The sequence below is a fragment of the Pituophis catenifer genome, unplaced genomic scaffold, assembly GCF_029215685.1.
Source record: "Pituophis catenifer annectens isolate HBS135680 unplaced genomic scaffold, rPitCat1.0.hap2 SCAF_16, whole genome shotgun sequence".
In the NCBI taxonomy this organism is placed as follows: domain Eukaryota; kingdom Metazoa; phylum Chordata; class Lepidosauria; order Squamata; family Colubridae; genus Pituophis; species Pituophis catenifer.
The window spans coordinates 1,011,978-1,030,949 of NW_027256896.1; the positions used below are offsets into that span (position 1 = coordinate 1,011,978).

The 18,972-nt window shown below is 47.7% G+C and overlaps 1 protein-coding gene across 1 annotated transcript in view; it reads left to right on the forward strand.

Moving 5' to 3' along the window:
- The first annotated feature begins 4,524 nt into the window (after positions 1-4,524).
- SYNGR3 (synaptogyrin 3) overlaps positions 4,525-18,972 on the forward strand; it is a 43,073-nt gene continuing 28,625 nt past the window's right edge. The window contains exon 1 of the mRNA XM_070954943.1: positions 4,525-4,623. Coding sequence (XP_070811044.1) covers positions 4,525-4,623 — 99 coding nt within the window. The remainder of the gene's footprint in view (positions 4,624-18,972) is intronic.

The window sequence follows — 18,972 nt, forward strand, 5'->3', positions numbered from 1 at the left end:
CCCCACTTCTCCTCCTTGGGGTTGAAAGGCGCTGGCGGGATGTAGGCAGACATCGTTTGCGATTCTCCGGTGCTCCGCTCGCTCGCCTGGCTGGATTCTGGCTTCGGGTGTTCCGCAGCTCTTTCGGAACGTGGTTTCAGCTCTTTCGGTTGTGACTTCTGGCCTCAAAATCCCATCTTTGTCGCCAATGTTAAGTTGGGTGAATGAGGACGCAGCAAGCCAGGCAGTGAGTGACAACAGCTCTTTATTGTATGGTGAGAACCCAGCAACTGACCTAGGGAAACAGCTCCCTTTATATACCTAGCAGCTGTGGTGGTCAGCCAATCAGCTGAGGGTCAGTTAATTTAAACTTCCCGCCTAGCAAACAGGTAGTTATGTAAATAGCCCTCATCTATTCTCTGCCTCCCAAGTCCCAGCTGATTGGGAGGGAATGGGGATTTTGCAGTATCCTTCCCTTGGAGTGGGGAGGGAATGGAGATTTTACAGTATCCTTCCCCTACCATGCCCACCAAGCTTTGCCACGCCCTCAAAGCCACACCCACAGAACCGCTAGTAAAAAATTTTGAAACCTACCACTGGTCTGACTATATGATAGTTGCAATCCCTAAACTGTGTGGCCCATTGTAGATTCAGCGCTAAAAGGGAAATGACTAAGCAGTGCAAAGGGTTTGCCACAATTGTTATATAACATTGTTATGGTGGAGAAGACATGTATTTGCGACGAATCCCCAGTGCTGCTGCGCAGAATCTGGCCACCTGTGCTGTAGTTATGGACTGTTCATCCTTAAGCAGCCACTGAAGATAGGTAGTGTTAGAACGGCCAGGATACCTAGCAGTTATTGGCAGAATATGTTTTTTTCTAATCTCCGTATAAAAGGAACATCTAAGGAGCATGTGACCCACACTCTCCACCTCTCCTGAGCCGCAGGGACAGAGTCTTTCCGTGAATGGTATCCTTTTATACTTGCCATACAAGATGGCTGATGGAAGCGCATGGCACCGTGTGAGTGCAAATGCTTTCCGGTGGTTTGCTGACTCCAACTGACTAAGATAGCTGGCAGGAGCAACAACACATCTAATGACATCTGGAGCCAGAAACAACGGAGTTTTCCCTAATTCGCCTGCCTCTCTTGTAAATGCCTGTAAATTATGCCTCTCTTGCCATTGGTGGATTTATCACCTGGCCTCTGCTTTTAAAAATATCCTTCCTCTTCAGGCTCCCTCACTGATGATTTTGCATCTGCAAATCCTGGTTCCCCTTTGAAGTTTTTCCTGTGGACTGATTCATGTTGTCTTTAATAACTGCACTGCTTTTAATAGGATTAAAAATAAACAGATTGTTATATTTGAGATGTGTCATCCTTTCACTGTTTGCAGTTTGGTACTTGAAAACTGTATTATCAGCTGCTTCCAGTGCTGTGTGAACAGCAGATTGTAGCTCATAAATATTAAATATTGATTCAGATAATTATCAGTGATGCTTCCTATAAAGAGGTGGAGAGCATCCCAACAACCCTGCAGAGCAGATTATTACCAGTCCATTTGGGAGACTGAGGTAGGAAAGCTGAGGCTGTGGCATCTCTGTGTTAATCCATGGCAGCTGGAAGTCAAATCAGAGCCTTTATGGATCGGATTCATAAAGCTATTAATTTAAGCTAATGAGCCAACATCTGTTCCTTTGAGGCAAACTTTCCACCTTGCCCTTTTCTCCCTATCCTCACTGCTCACACATAACCTTGAATTCTGTTCTTCCTTCCCCCTTCATTTTGCTCTACAATTGCAGACTGCAAGCCCGTTGGGAAAAATGGCAACAGGATTATTTCTGGATTTGTGCAGCAGCACCCTGCACGTAATTAATTAGGCAGCAAAGTAAACAAAGGGCAAATCCTAAATCCAAGACTATGTTGCTCCCAACTCTATTGTCATGGCAAGATGCTGAAGAACGTTTGTCCACCTTTGTAGATTTTTTCTATCCATTTTCATCCAGCTTTTTTAAAAAAAACACAACCCTCCTTAGGACCATAATATGTAGCAACAGCCACTCTTTCATTGGGAAGAGACATAATGGCAGGTTTGTAGGATGGAATTTTCTTTATCTTCTCTCCTTATACAACTAAATATTGTGGTGAATAAAGCTAAGCATTTTCTGCTGAAATACTATTGCCTATTTTTTCTCTGGTGCTTCCCTTTCCTTCTCTTCTCTTCCTCCATGGCTTTCCTTCCACTCCTCAGGCCAGCATCTATTATTCTGAGAGATCTTAGAGAAGCTGCAGAAATTAGAAAACAAAACAAAAATTAGTCATCTTAACCTTTTGGACTGCCCACTCTGCAAACAAAATGCAAGCTAGAAACCAATGGCTCGGCCCAGTCAGAAGAAAGCTAATGGCCAGCTAAAAAGGCTTTAGAAAAACTGGGAAGTGCTTAAAGAGCATTAAAGATGAGACCTGAGAGTTGCAAAGAGAACACTTGTGCCAAAGGACCAGACAAACAGTAATGGGAGTTACAGGAAGACCAGTATAGGTTTAATGTCAGGACAGCGATGCAGTAGCAAGAGCAGTTTGCTGGGGGGGACCTATGATCTGGAGAGGTGAGGGGCTTCCTCCATTGCATTAAAGCAGAAGCCCGAAGGCTTTTGCATCTTGTCAGGCAAGGGCTTCCCAGTCCAAAGGTGGTAATGCTCAGTAGGCCTTGCCAGGGCTTGGAGGCTAAACAGGACTAGCTGGGTTTCATACTTGGATGGCAGACCACGAGGCAGTCTCTGGGCTGTGGGCAAATCAAAATGCATCCAGGAAGAGACATGCAAATTACTATCAAGAAAACTGCAGAGTTCTAATGTGATGAGGAAGGAACTGGCAAAGACCAGATTTAAGGCCTTCGTTCATGTAACCCATTTGGGCCAAACATCCCCCCTCTTAGAGTTAGGATTAGGGTTAGGGTTGTTGGTTAAAACAGAAGGAGACCTACAGGGATGCCACCTGAGGCCTTAGAGAAAAGCAAGATGTATATCTAGCAACCAAACCAGCTTTATCTATCTCTTATTATACAGCTTGGATGCAGCTGATGCAAATTACACAATTTGAGGACACAGTCATGTCTTTGTGATTTGTCCAGACTCCTGGGTCTTTCTATGGGTGAAGAAGGTCCTTGGCATGTTCTAGAAACAGATGTTAAAACAAATGTCTTTCAACATTGTGCTATGCCATGGTTTGCTTAATAGTGGTGGACTAAATAAAGCCAGTTCACGGAGTTGTTTTTTTTTTTAAATTGATTTATATGCCGCTCTTCTCGGGAGACTCAGGGCGGCTTACAATGTGCTCAGCAATAGCCTTCATCCTTTTTTATATTTATACAAAGTCAGCTTATTGCCCCCACAATCTGGGTCCTCATTTCACCTACCTTAGAAAGGATGGAAGGCTGAGTCAACCTTGAGCCTTGGCGAGATTCGAACCTGCAGTAATTGCAGGCAGCTGGTCTTAATATCCAGCTTAATAACAGGGTGCCTTAGACCACTGTACTACCAAGGCTCTTTAGTTTGCACAGCCATTCACCAGCCTTTGCTTTCCAGAAATCTGTCACCTCCAAGTAGGTTAAAAATCTGAAGGACCCAGGACTGATCCTCCACATGCCTGGACAGGCAAAGATGTGCTATGAGGATCTAGGGGAGAAGAGGTTGGATTAGGAGCAGGGGGTCGTGGCTTCCAGTTCTGCCTCAGCTGCAGAAGCTCCCTGGGCAACTCATCTCTCTTAACTCAGCCTACCTCACAGGGTTGTCACTGTGATCAAAGTACACAGTTTGTATTGCACTACAAGTGGATTATATCTATCTACTCAAAATACTAACACTTTGCATAAGGTACGGACATAGATATGCCCAACATGGGTTCAGCATGGGTACTGAACACCAGCTACATTTATGGGTGATTCTGAGTGGCCCTGATGCAAGGGAGATATTGGGCCAACTACATTAAGCCTTTTCAGGAAAGAACATGAGCCATTATCAAAGCAACATGCTAAGTAAGCAGTTTGCTAGCTCATTGGCACTACTAGAATTTGCAAGCCAAGGTAACTTGGCAAACCCAGAGGGTTTCACGGGTGGAGTACAGGAACCCAATAGGGGTCGGCAGCCCTGGCCAAGGTAAGCTGGACTACAAAGCTCATAACTCACTGAAGCTGATGGGCTGGGATAGTCGAACTGGGGCGGGCACGAGGCTGGCCAAAGCTGGTGGCGTCTGAGCTTGGTGGGGCCGATGAAAAGCCGTTTTCCTCCGCCTCGCCCGGTCTCGAGGCTCTGGTTTAGCTCGGTGCAGATCGTGGGAAGCCTCCACAGGCAGAGACGGGGCGGGCGAGCTCGGGTGGCGGTGGGGGCGGGACACTGCGGAGCGGCCAGGGCAGCGCCGGCAGGATCGCGGGCTGCGCGGCTGGCGGGCGGGCAGGTGGTGGCGCCAGCTCGCCCGTCCCCGCCCGCCGCCGCCCCCTCCTCTCTTTGCCTTCGCAGCTCGAGGCGGCGGTGGCGGCGGCGGGACGATGGAGGGCGCTTCCTTCGGAGCCGGGCGGGCGGGCGCGGCGGTGGAGCCCGCGGAATTCGCCAAGCGGCCCCAGACCCTCCTCAGGGTCCTCGCCGGGGTAAGAGCCCCCCTTCTTCCGCCCCCGATGCCCTTTGCTGCCCCCGGGAAAGGGAGTGACGCCTCAGCGCGGGGGCCGCTTGGCTCCTCTCGCCTTCCTTGGCACGGGGGCCCTGAGGCATCCCCCTCGTCCCATCATCCGCAGCCAGCCCGGTCCTTGGGGCGCGCCAAGCGGGAGCCGAGCAGGTGGGGGGTGGGAGAAGGGGAGAGCCGGCCAGCCTCTTCCAGCCATCCGATTCTCCCCCGGAGGTCCCCCTCACCTCCCCCTCCTCCCCCCGCTTTGCCTTGGGAGCAACAAGCAGGCGCCCTTTGCAGAGTCCGCCGGAGACGCCCCCCCCCCGGTCCCCGCCGTGCCAGCCCGCCCTGCCCAGCCCGGCCCGGCCCTGCCGGTCGCCATCCCCGAAGCCAGACGTGACGGAAGCGCCGATTGCGGCATCTCGGCCAGCAACCTCTCCGCCGAGGGGGCTCCTCCCGTCTCGGGGCTGCAGGCTCAGCGGCGGGGAAGCGAGCGAGCCTCCCGCCGGGCGGAGGGGAAAGGAGGGCAGCGGCCGCCTTCAGGAGAGGGGGCTCGGGGCTTTGACGGGGTCCGCCGGGGAAGAGCTGCCCTCCTGCCCCACTTCGGCGGCGGTGGGAGCCCCCGGCCCCTCCCTTTGCGAGGCCGCTTCTTCTGCGGTCTCCTCCCCGCCTTAGGTGGGCTTTCCTGCCGAGGCCCCCAAAGCGGCTGCGCTTCTGCTGCATCTTTTGAAGGGCAGAAGTGACTTCCTCGCCGTCTGCTTGGGTGAGGAAGGCGGTGGGCATTTAGGTAATGTCATTAATATACTACAGGCAATTATCTGAAATACTACCAGTAAGATAATTAAAAAGAAAAGGATTAAAAATCTATATTGGAAAAATCTATATTGGAAAAATCTATATTGGAAAAAGACCGGTTATTGTTGTTGTTGTTGGAAACCTGTAAACTTTGGTTTAATGTTTTAAATCAACGGGGAAACACTGTCATGAAGCATACAGTACTTTTGAAGACAGGTTTTCCTTCATAACCTGTTTTGGATGTGTTAACTCAGACTGAAGAATAATCCAGAGGAGGCTGTCATCTGAGCATACACAGAGTATTGTATATTCTCCACTTCCTCAGACCACTGGCCACATTCACAAGGAAACTCATTTCCTTAATTAACCCATTTTCTGGACCTGCACAATAACATGAATGCACTAAATTGGGATGGGTCTGAGCAATATGATAAACCAGATTAAAATTAGCCAAGAGTAGCATTTGAATGCATGCAGTCACTAGACCAGTGTTTCTCATGCTTAGTGACTTTAAGATGTGTGGACTTCAATTCCCAGAATTCCCCAACTAGCATTTCCTACCTCAACTAGCATTTCCTACCTCAGATTGCTGGCTGGGGAATTCTGGGAGTTGAAGTTCACATAGTTTAAAGTTGCCAAGATTGAGAAATACTTCATTTGACCTTTCCCTGGCCTATTTAAATGTTTTGGCCTTTTTCAGGTATGGATTATCTTCTAGAAAGTAGATGTGTTTATGGACAGGGGAGAGGGAGAAATAATGTATGGTCATGAAAGGAAAGAAAATTATCTGTGACAGTAACAGAGTGACATTGTTGAAGGCTTCTGTGTTGTGTGTAAGAACAGCAACATGTTTGTAGCCAGGGGCTCTAATGTTTAAAGATCACTTTTTCAGCCTTTAGGGTTCTTGTTCATCTCTCTGTACTTTGAGAGGGTCAGTAGATACCAAGAAAATAGGTTTGATAAACCTGTTCACACTATTGCCCTGCTCAGGCTGCACCTATAAAGAGGGTGCAGTCTAGGGGGTTCCAGCAGCCCCAGAGAGGAACTGGCCACTCAGACACAGCTGCAAGTTGAGGCTGATCAAATCCAGAAAGATTCTCTTGGCAGCTGTTAAGATATAAAGCAAGCAGCCCTCATTTTAACTCCCCACCCCACCCATCTCCTGAATCTGATTGCCCATTTCTGAACAGCACTTGCTGCTACCTTCTATTTTGTGGGCACTCTCACAAAATGACTGCCATGGGCTGGGCTTATTAATGGCTGAACTCCCAAAATGGCTGTGACCATTTCCCGAATGCCCACTTATCAGAAGAGAAATAAGATTGCTCCCCTCAAAATGCTTCTATCAGCTTGATTGGGTTTTTGCCTTTTTTTTCTGGGCAAGTGACTGAGCTCCCAAATCAAGTTAAAATCAGCAAAATTCACCAATACGTGGTGAAGGTTGGCACCAGTCTGCCCACTCTTCTGTAAAGCTGACCAGAGTTGCGGCAGCTGCAAATTGGGTAAGCAGCCCCTCTGTGTGTTTTCGAGGCCTGCAATAAACATGCTGAGTAGCCCAGAGCCTCACTTCACCCAAAGGGTTTCTGCAGGCCCTCAAGCTTTCTCTGTGTCATATGGGATTGTTTGCTTGCTGTTGCTAAACTTTGCATTAGTACTACATGCAGTACGAAGTTTTTTACCTTATCAACAAGGATTTTGCTGGGGACTTTATTAGATTCTTAAGGATGCTGTTCTCAGCCACAAGATGCAAGGACAACCAAGTCATCCAACCTGCAGTGGATGAGCTTCCATGATGTGGATGCTGACTGAGCTCAAGAGATGAAGGAAGCCAAACTTAGCAGTTTCACAAGCTGGAATTTCCCTCAGAAATTCCTCTGCTTGAGAACAGCAATGTCCAGGTCCTCAGTGAAGCCATTCTGGTGTGATGACATGGCCCTTGGCTATTTCTTCCCTCCAAATGCGGCCTTTCCTTCCATCGAATTTGCTTCCTCTTCATTTTTTGGGTAGGAAAGGCCAGGAATACAGAATAATAGAAGGGACTTTGGAAGTCTTCCAGTCCAACCTGCTGCTCAAGCAGGAGACCAGCCTAGTCCATCTCAGACAAAAGGTTCTCCAGTCTCTTTTTAAAAAGCCTCCAATAAGCCCCCACAACCTCTGGAAGCCAAACCAAACAAGCTCGGAATCCAATCTGTGTCGGTCACCGGGAAGAGAGGTTTAGTCTTCTGAGCTTTTGGGTTTGTGTTGAAGCAGGTAACATTCTGGGAGAGAGAATTTCTGCAAGGATGGGCTCCAGCACAAGATTGACTTCTTTCTTCTATGTAAAAATGGCTCTAATAATATTGCTACAGGTAGTCCTTGACTTGCAACCACTCTTTTAGCAATCATCTGAAGCTACAGTGGCACTGCAGAAAGTGACTTCCAACCAGTCCTCACTCTTATGATTGGCACAGCATCCCCACCACCACAGGATGAAAATTTGGGTGCTTGGCAACCAGCAGGTATTTATGATGTTTGAACAATCCCAGGATCATATGATCGCCATTTGAAGTCTTCCCAAGCTGGTTTCCAATAAGCAAAGTTAATGGGGGAAGCTGGATTTGCTTAATGACCACATGAGCCACTTAACAACTACAGGTAGTCCTCAATTTGCAGCAGTTCACTTAGTGACAGTTCGAAGTTACAACATCACTGGAAAAAGTGGCATGACCATTTTTCACAGTTACAACCATTATAGCATCCCCATGGTCATGTGATCAAAATTCAGATGCTTGGCAACTGACTCATATTTATGACGGTTGCAGTGCGCAGGGATCATGTGATTTTTCAACCTTCTGACAAGTAAAAATGGGGAATCCAGATTCACTCAACAGCTGTGGCAAGAAAGGTCAAATGGGGCAAAATTCACTTAACAAATGTCTCACTTAGCAACAGAAATTTTGGGCCAATTGTGATCGTAATTCAAGGACTACCTGTAGTGATTCAGTTAACAAATGTGGGAAAAAGGTCATAAAATCATAGTTGTTTTTAAGCAAAAGAGCTGTGGTTCTGTTTTGAAAAGTTTGTAGATTTCACCAAAGAAAGTAACAGTGATCTAAGAACTAGAGACAAATCAGGATGGGCTCAGGAACATAGTTCCATCAACGATGCTAGCAGAGTTGGGTTCTGGGTAAGGTGTATTTCTGGAATCACAGAATGTAAAGGCTGAAAGGCTTCTTGAGGTTATCTAGTCCAACCCTTTGCTCAGTGTAGAAATCCGCTATAGCATCCATAGCAGCAGAGGTGAAATCTAAATTTTTTTGCTACCGATTCTGTGGGCGTGGCTTAATTAGTGGGTGGGGCTTGGTGGTAAGGTGACTGGGTGGGCATGGCCAAGTCAATGTCACTTCTTTGCCCTTTTTTAACCTACAAAACACAACACAACACTACTGGCTCACCCACAATGTAAAAGCAGCTGTGCTAGACCCAAAATGGCCCCTGCAACAAGCAGGAACCTCACATAGCCACAAAAAGCCCAAAAAACAAACTTTCACACTTTACACACACAAAATTCCACATACAGCTTTGTGAGATTTTGTGTGTTTGTGTAGTTAGAGTGAAACACTACAGAAACACACTAAATCTCAGAAAGCTGCACAAATATTATTTTATTTTATTTTTATTTTTATATAAAAGCAGCTAAATTTAAAACTTCCTAAACTTTAAATGGCTAGGTCTAAAAAAAGAACAACTAAAAAAACCCCAATTAACTATTTTTTTTAAAGCTTCCAAAGGGGAAAAAAACTTACCCAATAGAACAGGGGTCTCCAGCCTTGGCAACTTTAAGACTTGTGGACTTCAACTCCCAGAATTCTTCAGCCAGCTTTGCTGGGAGTTGAAGTCCACAAGTCTAGGCAGGAAGGCAGGCAGGCAGAAAGAGCTGCTCACCGATGAGCTTGATTGCAGGCAGGGAGATTCAGTTGCTTGCTGATGCATGGATTGCGATCGTCATGCGATCAGCAGCTAAGTTAAGCAAGCTGGAGGCTGGGGTGGGGGGAGAAAAAAAGAAACTTTTTTTCTTTTACATGGCTCTGGCGATCCTGATTAGCAGGCAACTCAGCTGGGATGTCAGAGCTTGGCTGGTCAGAGCCATTTAAAAGGGAAAAAAGGCTCTGATGATCGCAGGGCTCAGCTGGGCATGGGGGGCGGGGGCAGGGATTTTTGCTACCGGTTCTCCAAACTGCTCGCCGCCATCGCTACCTACTCGCCTGAGCCGGTCCGAACCGGGAGCATTTCACCCCTGCATAGCAGCCATCCAGCCTCTATTGGAACACCTGTAATGAAGAGTCCAGTACTACTTTCCAAGGCACCTCTTACCATTATGCAATTCTTCTCAACATCCATTTGAAATCTACTTTCTTGTAAGTTAAGTCCATTATGTATAGATGCAGAATAGGTGGTACCTGGCTGAACAGTAGCATCTGTGGGAGGGATCTTAGTGTCCTAGTGGATCCCCACTTAAGTATGAGCCATCAGTATGCTGCAGCTGCTGAAAAGCCAATACAGTCCTGGGCTGCATCAACAGAGGATAACATCAGGATCACAAAAATTGGTGGTACTACCCTATATTACGCTAGTGAGGTCACACTTGGAATATTTCATCCAGATTTGATCACCACAATATAGAAAAGATGCCGAGGCCCTGAAGAATGTGCAGAGAAGAGCAACAAATTGGTAACAGGTCTACAGGCTAAATAGTATGATGAACTTTTGCTAGATATACACTGACGATGTTACTTAATTTGGTAATGAAACGTCTGCAAGAAAACCACCAAGTTCAGAGAGCACCAAGGACCCCACGGTTAACCCTGAGCTATAAATATTCTCTTCTATGGGAGCTAGGTATGTTTAGCCTATTGAAGAAAAGGATTGGGGGGGGGGCATGATTACTAACTTCCAGTACTTGAGGGTCTGTCACAGAGGAGAGAGAATCGACTTGCCCCTTGAGCAGGGGGTTGGACTAGAAGACCTCCATATCCTTATTCTATGTTCTAAAAAGTTCAGATTTGTCGCAGCCTCTGAACAGTTCCACCTTCTACATGAAATACATACAAGTCACCAATTATATCTACTACAGACCTCTAACCACTTCTCATAACATTTTTCTTCTAGGACAGGTCCAGGACATGCTCCAGTTCAGGGGTGGGTTCCACTTATCTTTGCTAGCAGTTCACAATGGGAGCGCACGTGCTTGCTTCTCTCTCGCGCAGCGCTTCCGTGATGACAGCTGGGCGGCTGGGCAGAGCCTCCCGACACCGTTACTACCGATTCGCAAGATCCGGACCGAACCGGTAGCAACCCACCACTGCTCCAGTTGGTCAGAAGTGGACATTGTGTTCTAGCTATATTTGTATAACCAATGCATAATAGAGAGGAACAAAGACTTCTTGATTTTGACACAAAACTTCTTTCTAGCATTGCCATTGCCTTTTATACAGCTGTCTTACACCCCTGGCTCATGTTCAGATTTGATCCATCAAGAAACCTAAATCCATGTTCCATGCACTGCTACCCAGTATGGTCTCCTGTATTCTGTACTGATGTCTTTGATATCTTTCTATAAGATTCTGCATATCCCGTTGAAATTCACATTGCTGGCTTCTGTCCTTTCTTCTTGGTTGTTGCATTTTTTAGCATTAGATCCTCCCATGCTATGTAGCACATTAGGCAGCAAGGGATCGCCAGCATTTTTGGTCTTGGATGAGTACTTCAGCATCTTCCCATGTGATGTTAAGAGGCTTTAAGTCTTCCATGAACACTCTTCACCGTGTAGTTTGAGGGTGTCCTCTTGGTCATTTGGCATGGGAGAGATCCCTCTCATTGCCTTCTTAAGGATTTGATTCTTCTCCATGCAGAAAACATGACCTGCATGTTGGAGTCTTCTGCATTCAACAATGTTATGTAATTTGCAGGAGAAACTCTTTTGGAACACTAATAATACAGTAATATGGTCAAAATAGCAAATCTTTAGGATTCAGTGAAGGCATTTTTGTTGGAAGACGTTGAGTCTCTTGTTAATACTTGCTGATACCTTGTAAGTCTCGCTGGCTATTTGGATCTCTATGGAAGTGAGCAAACGAAGTCAAGTTCCAGTGATATAGATGATGAGGGCCAAAATTTATTCATCCTCTGGAAAAAAGCTTTTGCTTTTCCAATGCGGTACTTAATGTCCTTCTCTGCATTTTGTGCAATTACACTACCCAAATAGGTAAACCTTCCTACGTCCTCAAGTCGCTGTGATCCGAGTGTAATTCCCTACTGTATATCTGTGCAGTGGAGCTCAGATACATGATCTTCTATTTCTTGGCACTTTCCTGAGGCCAATTTTGGTTGCTTCTTCATCTAAAGCAGTCATCACTTGTAGTTTTGTCTTATCTTTCTCAAGTAGCACAATATCATCTGCAAAATCCAGGTCACCAAGGCAGTCTTGGTCAGAATAACGAAAGCCTTTCCCAGTGCGTGATGTATTTCGCATAATGAAGGCCACAAGGAAGAGGAGCGGTGACAGAATACAGCCTTGTGTAACTCTGGTAGTAATTTCAAACATATTCGTGAGATCATTTTTTGTCTTAACGCAGAAGCTTGATCGTAGGTATAAGTCCTTAAAGATAGTAATGAAGACCGTTGGTACACTGATCTGCCAGAGAGATTCCTGGTGGACATTTATTTATTTATTTATTTGATTTGTATACCGCCCTACTCCCGAAGGACTCAGGGCGGTGAACAGCCAACAATAAAATACATAAATACACAAAATTTAAAAACCCGATAAAATCAAATTAAACTTTTTGGCCCAGACAAATTAAAATACCCCAATAATTTAAAAACAGATTAAAATTTACATATTTAAAAAGGGAAGAGATCAGGCCAAGCCCGCTTGATGGAATAAAAAGGTCTTCACAGCACGGCGGAAGGAGCGCAGATCCGGGATCCTCCGTATCTCCGGGGGGAGCTCATTCCAGATGGTAGGTGCCCCCACAGAGAAGGCTCTCCCCCTAGGGGCCGCCAGTCGACACTGTTTGGCTGACGGCACCCGGAGGAGTCCCTCTCTATGAGAGCGTACTGGCCGGTGGGAGGCTATTGGTGGTAGTAGGCGGTCCCGTAAATAACCAGGCCCTAAGCCATGGAGCGCTTTAAAGTTGGTAACCAAAACCTTGAAGCGCACCCAGAAGACCACCGGGAGCCAGTGCAGCTCGCGCAGGAGAGGTGTTACATGGGAGCGCCATGTCGCTCCCATTACCACCCGCGCGGCCGCACTCTGCGCCAGTTGGAGCCTCCGGGTGCTCCTCAAGGGGAGCCCCATGTAGAGAGCATTACAATAGTCCAGGCGGGAGGTGACGAGGGCATGAGTGACCGTGCGTAACGAGTCCCAATCCAGAAAGGGACGCAACTGGCAAATCAGGCGGACCTGATAAAAAATCCTCCCGGTCACGGCCGTCAAGTGCTCTTCTAAAGACAGCCGTGAATCCAGGAGGACGCCCAAGTTGCGAGCCCTCTCCGTGGGGGCCAATGATTCGCCCCCAATAGTCAGTGATGGCGTCAACTGGCTATATCGGGACGTCGGAAACCACAGCCACTCGGTCTTGGATGGGTTGAGCCTGAGCCTGTTCCTCCCCATCCAGATCCGTACGGCCTCCAGGCACCGGGACATCACTTCAAGGGCATCGTTGGGGTGATCCGGGGTGGAGATGTACAGCTGGGTGTCATCAGCGTACTGATGGTACTCCACCCCGAAACCACGGCTGATCTCGCCCAGCGGCTTCACATAAATGTTGAACAGGAGAGGTGAGAGGACCGACCCTTGCGGCACCCCACATATGAGGGGCCTCGGGGTCGACCTCTGTCCCCCTGTCAACACAGACTGCGACTGGTCAGAGAGAAAGGAGGAGAACCACCGCAACACAGTGCCTCCCACCCCTAACTCTTCCAACCGGTGCAGCATGATACCATGGTCGATGGTATCAAAAGCCGCTGAGAGATCTAACAGGACCAGGACAGAGGAGCACCCCCTGTCCCGAGCCCTCCAGAGATCATCAACCAACGCGACCAATGCTGTTTCCGTGCTGTACCCGGGCCTGAAGCCCGACTGGAACGGATCCAGATACGTCGTTTCATCCAGGTGCTGGGGAAGCTGTTGCGCAACCACACTCTCAACAACCTTCGCCACAAAACGAAGGTTGGAGACCGGACGATAATTTACCAACATTGCCGGGTCCAGGGAAGGCTTCTTGAGGAGAGGCCTCACCACCGCCTCTTTCAAGGTGGCAGGAAAGACACCCTCACCCAGCGAAGCATTTATAATCCCCTGGAACCAGCCTCGTGTCACCTCCCGAGAAGCCAGCACTAACCAGGAGGGACACGGGTCCAATAAACAAGTGGTCGCGTTCAGTCTACCCAGAATCCTGTCCACGTCCTCAGGGGTCACAGGATCAAACTCATCCCAGATAACATTCTCAAGACCTGCCCCAGTCCCTCCCCCAGAGACTATCCAGTCGGAGTCCAGATCTTCCCGAATCTGAGCGATTTTGTCATACAGATATTGGACAAAATCCTCGGCTCTACCCTCCAAGGGGTCCTCCCGCGCTTCCTGGTGGAGCAGGGAGCGGGTCACCCTAAATAGGGCGGCCGGGCGATTATCTGATGACGCAATAAGAGCAGCAAAATAGCTACATTTCGCTGCTTTTATCGCCACTAGGTAATTCCTAATATGAGCTCTTACCAGTGTCCGGTCAGATTCAGAAAGACTGGCCCTCCAACTACTCTCTAGGCGTCTTTTCCGGCGCTTCAACTCCCTCAGCTCCTCAGTGAACCAAGGAGCTAAATGAGATCGGCGCCGGGTCAGAGGCCGCAAAGGCACGACCCGATCCAGAGCTCCAGCGGCCGCCCTATCCCAGGCGGCCACTAGGTCTCCAGTCGAGGCGTGTGCCAGAGCCTCAGGGAATGGCCCAAGCTCCATCTGGAACCTATCCGGTTCCATCAGGCGCCTGGGGCGGAACCATCTTACCGGCTCCGCCTCCCTGCGGCGGGGTGTAGCGGTTCGAAGGTCGAGATGAAGGAGAGAGTGATCAGACCATGACAAGGGCTCGGTGATTATATCCCCTATCTCGAGATCACTCAACCACTGTCCAGAGACAAAAAACAGATCCAGCGTGTTTCCCCCCGTGTGGGTAGGGCCATGAATTAACTGGGTCAGGTCCATGGCTGTCATGGAAGCCATGAACTCCCGAGCCACCTCAGATGCCTTACCAACGGACGGCAAGTTGAAATCCCCCATGACCATAAGCTTAGGGGTCTCAACCACCACCGTGGCGATGACACTGAGTAGCTCGGGCAGGGCTGCTGCCACATGGCAGGGAGCCAGGTATGTGATCAGCAAACCCATCTGAACCCCGTGGCCCCATTTCACAAGGAGGGATTCACAGCCGGCCGTCTGAGGAACAGTGGCCTCCCTTGGTCTCAGACCTTCGTTAATAATAACCGCTACCCCCCCCGCCCCTACCCTGCAACCTCGGCTGATGGAATGCGCGGAAACCTGGTGGGCACATTTCAACAAGAGGGACCCCCCCCTCTTGGCCCAACCAGGTTTCCGTAATACCTGCCAGGTCCGCTCCCCCCTCCTGAACAAGATCACAAATGAGGGGGGCTTTATTTACTACAGACCTGGCATTGCATAACATCAGACAGAGGCCAGGGCCCTGAGGATCTGCGCCACCTGGAAAACGAGTGGAGCTTTGGGGGCCGGAGCGCGCCAGCGCTCGAAGACAGCGGGCGCGCGCTCCCCTAACACGATATGGCCCCCTGCTCCCGCCATATCTACCCCTCCCACCCACAGTACTGATGGTAAAAACCTTATCTGGATGAACTTTATCCCCCCTCTTGACCCCGGGCCCCCCACCCCCCATGCCGTGCTCCACAGCCTTACCTGGCCCTCCCCTTAGTGGGTTATCCCCCATACCCACGGCCTTACTTCTGATCCAACCCTCCCCCCCCCGGAACCCTTTAAGACATTTGCTAAAACTTTATCTAAAAAACCCCTCAACCCCCTCTTCGCGACATGCCACCTCTCTGGGTTCCAAAGCCCTTCATCGAGGTAGGCCTTCGATAACATGGAAGGCCAGGCTTGCGAGAGGGGGGAGTCTCGCAAGGCAAAGAGCTCAGCCGGTGAATACATTCCTGCAAGTTCGCTTGGGGAAATAGAGTCAGGCTAAGGATTCAATGATGGTACCTTTAAAAGTCCAGGAGAGACAGTTCACCATTTTGGCGCGGATCAGAACCGGGGCTCCACTGTCCTCTCACGGCAGTGGAGAGGAGTCTCAAGCCGATGTCCTGAGAAAACAATGACCAAGCCACCCTCTCACGGCGGCTGGTATCGACAGGTCTAATTCAGTGGCAATAACAGCAAGGTGGACATTGCCAAATGGTTTCTTGAAATCAATGAAGGTGATGGCCAGCAGATGTTGATATTTAATGCACTGTTCTGTGATATTTCGTAAGGTGAAGATTTGTTCACAGCAGGACCTTCTGCAGCGAAATCTGGCTTGTTCTCTCAGATGTTGGTACAGGACACTTTGCAGCCACCTAAGGAGAATTAGGCAAAGGGTCTTTTCAGGCACTGATGCCAGGTGATGCACTCTGAGTTGGTATCTTTCTTGTGGATTTTACCAATAGTTCCTCTTTGCAGGCCTCTGGAACTACACCATTTTGCTAACATTTATTAAACAATGTTGTCAGCTTTTTCATCTCAGCCTATTTGCCACATTTTAAGATCTCATCAGAGCCAGCTGTTGTTTTTAAAGCTTCTAATTGTCATCTTTATTTCTTCAGTTATAATTTCACAGTATTCACCTGAAGCTCTTATTAGGCCCACTCTTCATTAAAATTGTACATAGTGGGCGGGTTTGGCTGGTTAAGAATTTCCCAGAAACGCGCTCTACATGGGGCTACCCTTGAAAAGTGTTTGGAGACTACAGTTGGTCCAGAACGCAGCCGCGCAAGCTGTCGTGGGTGCACCTAGGTACACCCACATTACACCAATTCTCCGCGAGCTGCACTGGCTCCCTATTGGTCTCCGGTCACAATTCAAGGTGTTGGTTATTACCTTTAAAGCCCTACATGGCTCAGGGCCAGGTTATCTTCGAGACCGCCTTCTGCCGCATAGTTCCCAGCGACTGGTAAGATCCCACAGAGTTGGTCTCCTCAGGGTCTCATCAGCTAAATAGTGCCGACTGGTGGGCCCGCGGAGAAGGGCCTTCTCTGTGGCTGCCCCAGCTCTCTGGAACCAGTTACCTCCTGAGATCCAGACAATCCCCACCCTATTGGCCTTCCGAAAAGCAGTGAAGACGTGGCTTTTCCGACAGGCCTGGGGCCATTGATCTCGCTGTTGCGATCTGGCGAGATCTGGCCATGAATGGTGTGAATGGGTTTTAATTGTTTTTAATGTTTTAATTTTTAATGTTTTTATATATATTTTTTAAATGCATTGTAAGCCGCCTTGAGTCTTCGGAGAAAGGCGGCATATAAATTGAACAAATAATAATAATAATAATAATAATAATAATAATAATAATAATAATAATAATAATAATAATAATGAAGTTTGGATTTGAGTACAGCAAAAACCACTGGGAACATCAGGTTGAGAAAGTTTTAGAGAATGAGAAACTCAAGATCTTGTGGGACTTTAGGATTCAGACTGACAGGCACTTGGTCCACAACACATCTGACATAACAATAGTTGAAAAGAAAAAAGTATGGTTCATTGACATTGCAATACCTGGTGATCCACGGATTGAAGATAAGCAGCAAGAAAAAATCACAAAGTACCGGGACTTGCAAATTGAAGTTGAGCGACTGTGGAAAAAGAAATCGTGTGTTGTCCCGATTGTAATTGGAGCCCTTGGAGCAATATCCAAAGGGCTACCCCGCTATTTAGAAATTCTAAATTTGCCGGACTTGAACATTTTGACTCTACAAAAAACCACCTTACTCGGAACAGCTTACATCCTCCGACGATACCTTAACAGTTCCTAGGTCCTTGGTTAGGACTCGAGCTGCTGAGCTATTAACCAGCCTCAAAGGCTGTGAATCTCACTAAAGATTAAATAATAATAATAATAATAATAATAATAATAATAATAATAATAATAATAAGTGTTCAAATCCATTTTTTATTCTGCTCATCTTGGGTGACCAGAAGCTTCCCATTGTTATTCTTCATTGATTAAATTGGTCAATTAAATTTAATTGATTAAGTAAATTGATTCAAAAGAGACTGGACAAACATTTGTCTGAAATGGTATAGGCATAGGGCAGAGGTGGGTTTCAGCAGGTTCTGACCAGTTCGGGGAAACCGGTAGCAGAAATTTTGAGTAGTTTGGAGAACCGGTAGTGAAAATTCTGACTGGCTCCACCCCCATCTATTCTCTGCCCCCTGAGTCCCAGCTGATCGGGAGGAAATGGGGATTTTGCAGTAATCTTCCCCTGGAGTATTTTATTTATTTATTTATTTTGTCACATTTCTATGCTCCCCAACTCCCAAGGGACTCTGGGCGGCTTACAACAAAGAATAAAACAATGCGAACAATCCCATAAAAATGTTAAAAAAAAACATTAAAACATTAAAAACTTTAAAAACGTTAAAACACATGCACTCCAAGTAGGGTGGGATTGGAGATTTTACAGTATCCTTCCCCTGCCACGCCCACCAAGCCACGCCCACCAAGCCATGCCACAACCACCAAGCCACACCCACAGAACAGGTAGTAAAAAATTTTGAAACCCACCACTGGCATAGGGTCTCCTGCTTAAGCAGCAGGTTGGACTAGAAAACCTCCAATTCCAATGCTCTTGTTCTGTTCTGTTCTGTTCTGTTCTGTTCTGTTCTGTTCGTTTAGTCTAGTCTTCTCCGTATCTCTATTTCTATTGTATTGGTACCCTGGAGCCATTCTTCATTCCAGTCAGTTCTTTAACTATATAATAAAAGTTTTGGAATCATTCTGATTAGCTGCTTCTTGCATGTCAATGCCTTTCCATTCCAACCATTCTTCCTTCTCTTTTTGGCAACTTCTCTTCCCCATATTTCCGGTTCGATTTTTTTCCCATTTCATCTACATCTTTGGCTGGTTTTGTTCTCCAGCGCGCTTCCTGGAGAATCCAAATAATGGGTAGTTTCCTCAGCTTCATTGCTGGACTGGGTGACTGTTTCTTTAAGAAACATCCTTGGCCACTCCTCCTTTGCCTGGCTAAGCCCCAGTTCATTCACTCAGTCAAGTGAGAGACTGGGTTTTTCCTTGGCTCTAGCAATTTGGCTGATGAACTATCTCATTAATTGGATTTTCTATATCCTTCTTCTGGGAAATTATCAAGAGCGGTGTGGATTTCTCGTGACAGCTGAAGGCCTGTAGTTACTGCGGCGGGTGAGTTTGCCTGGGGTTCTATCCAGGGGACTCCTCTCCGCTCCCCCTTTTATGTAACGGATTCCTCGGAGCTCTACCTCTGGCAACTC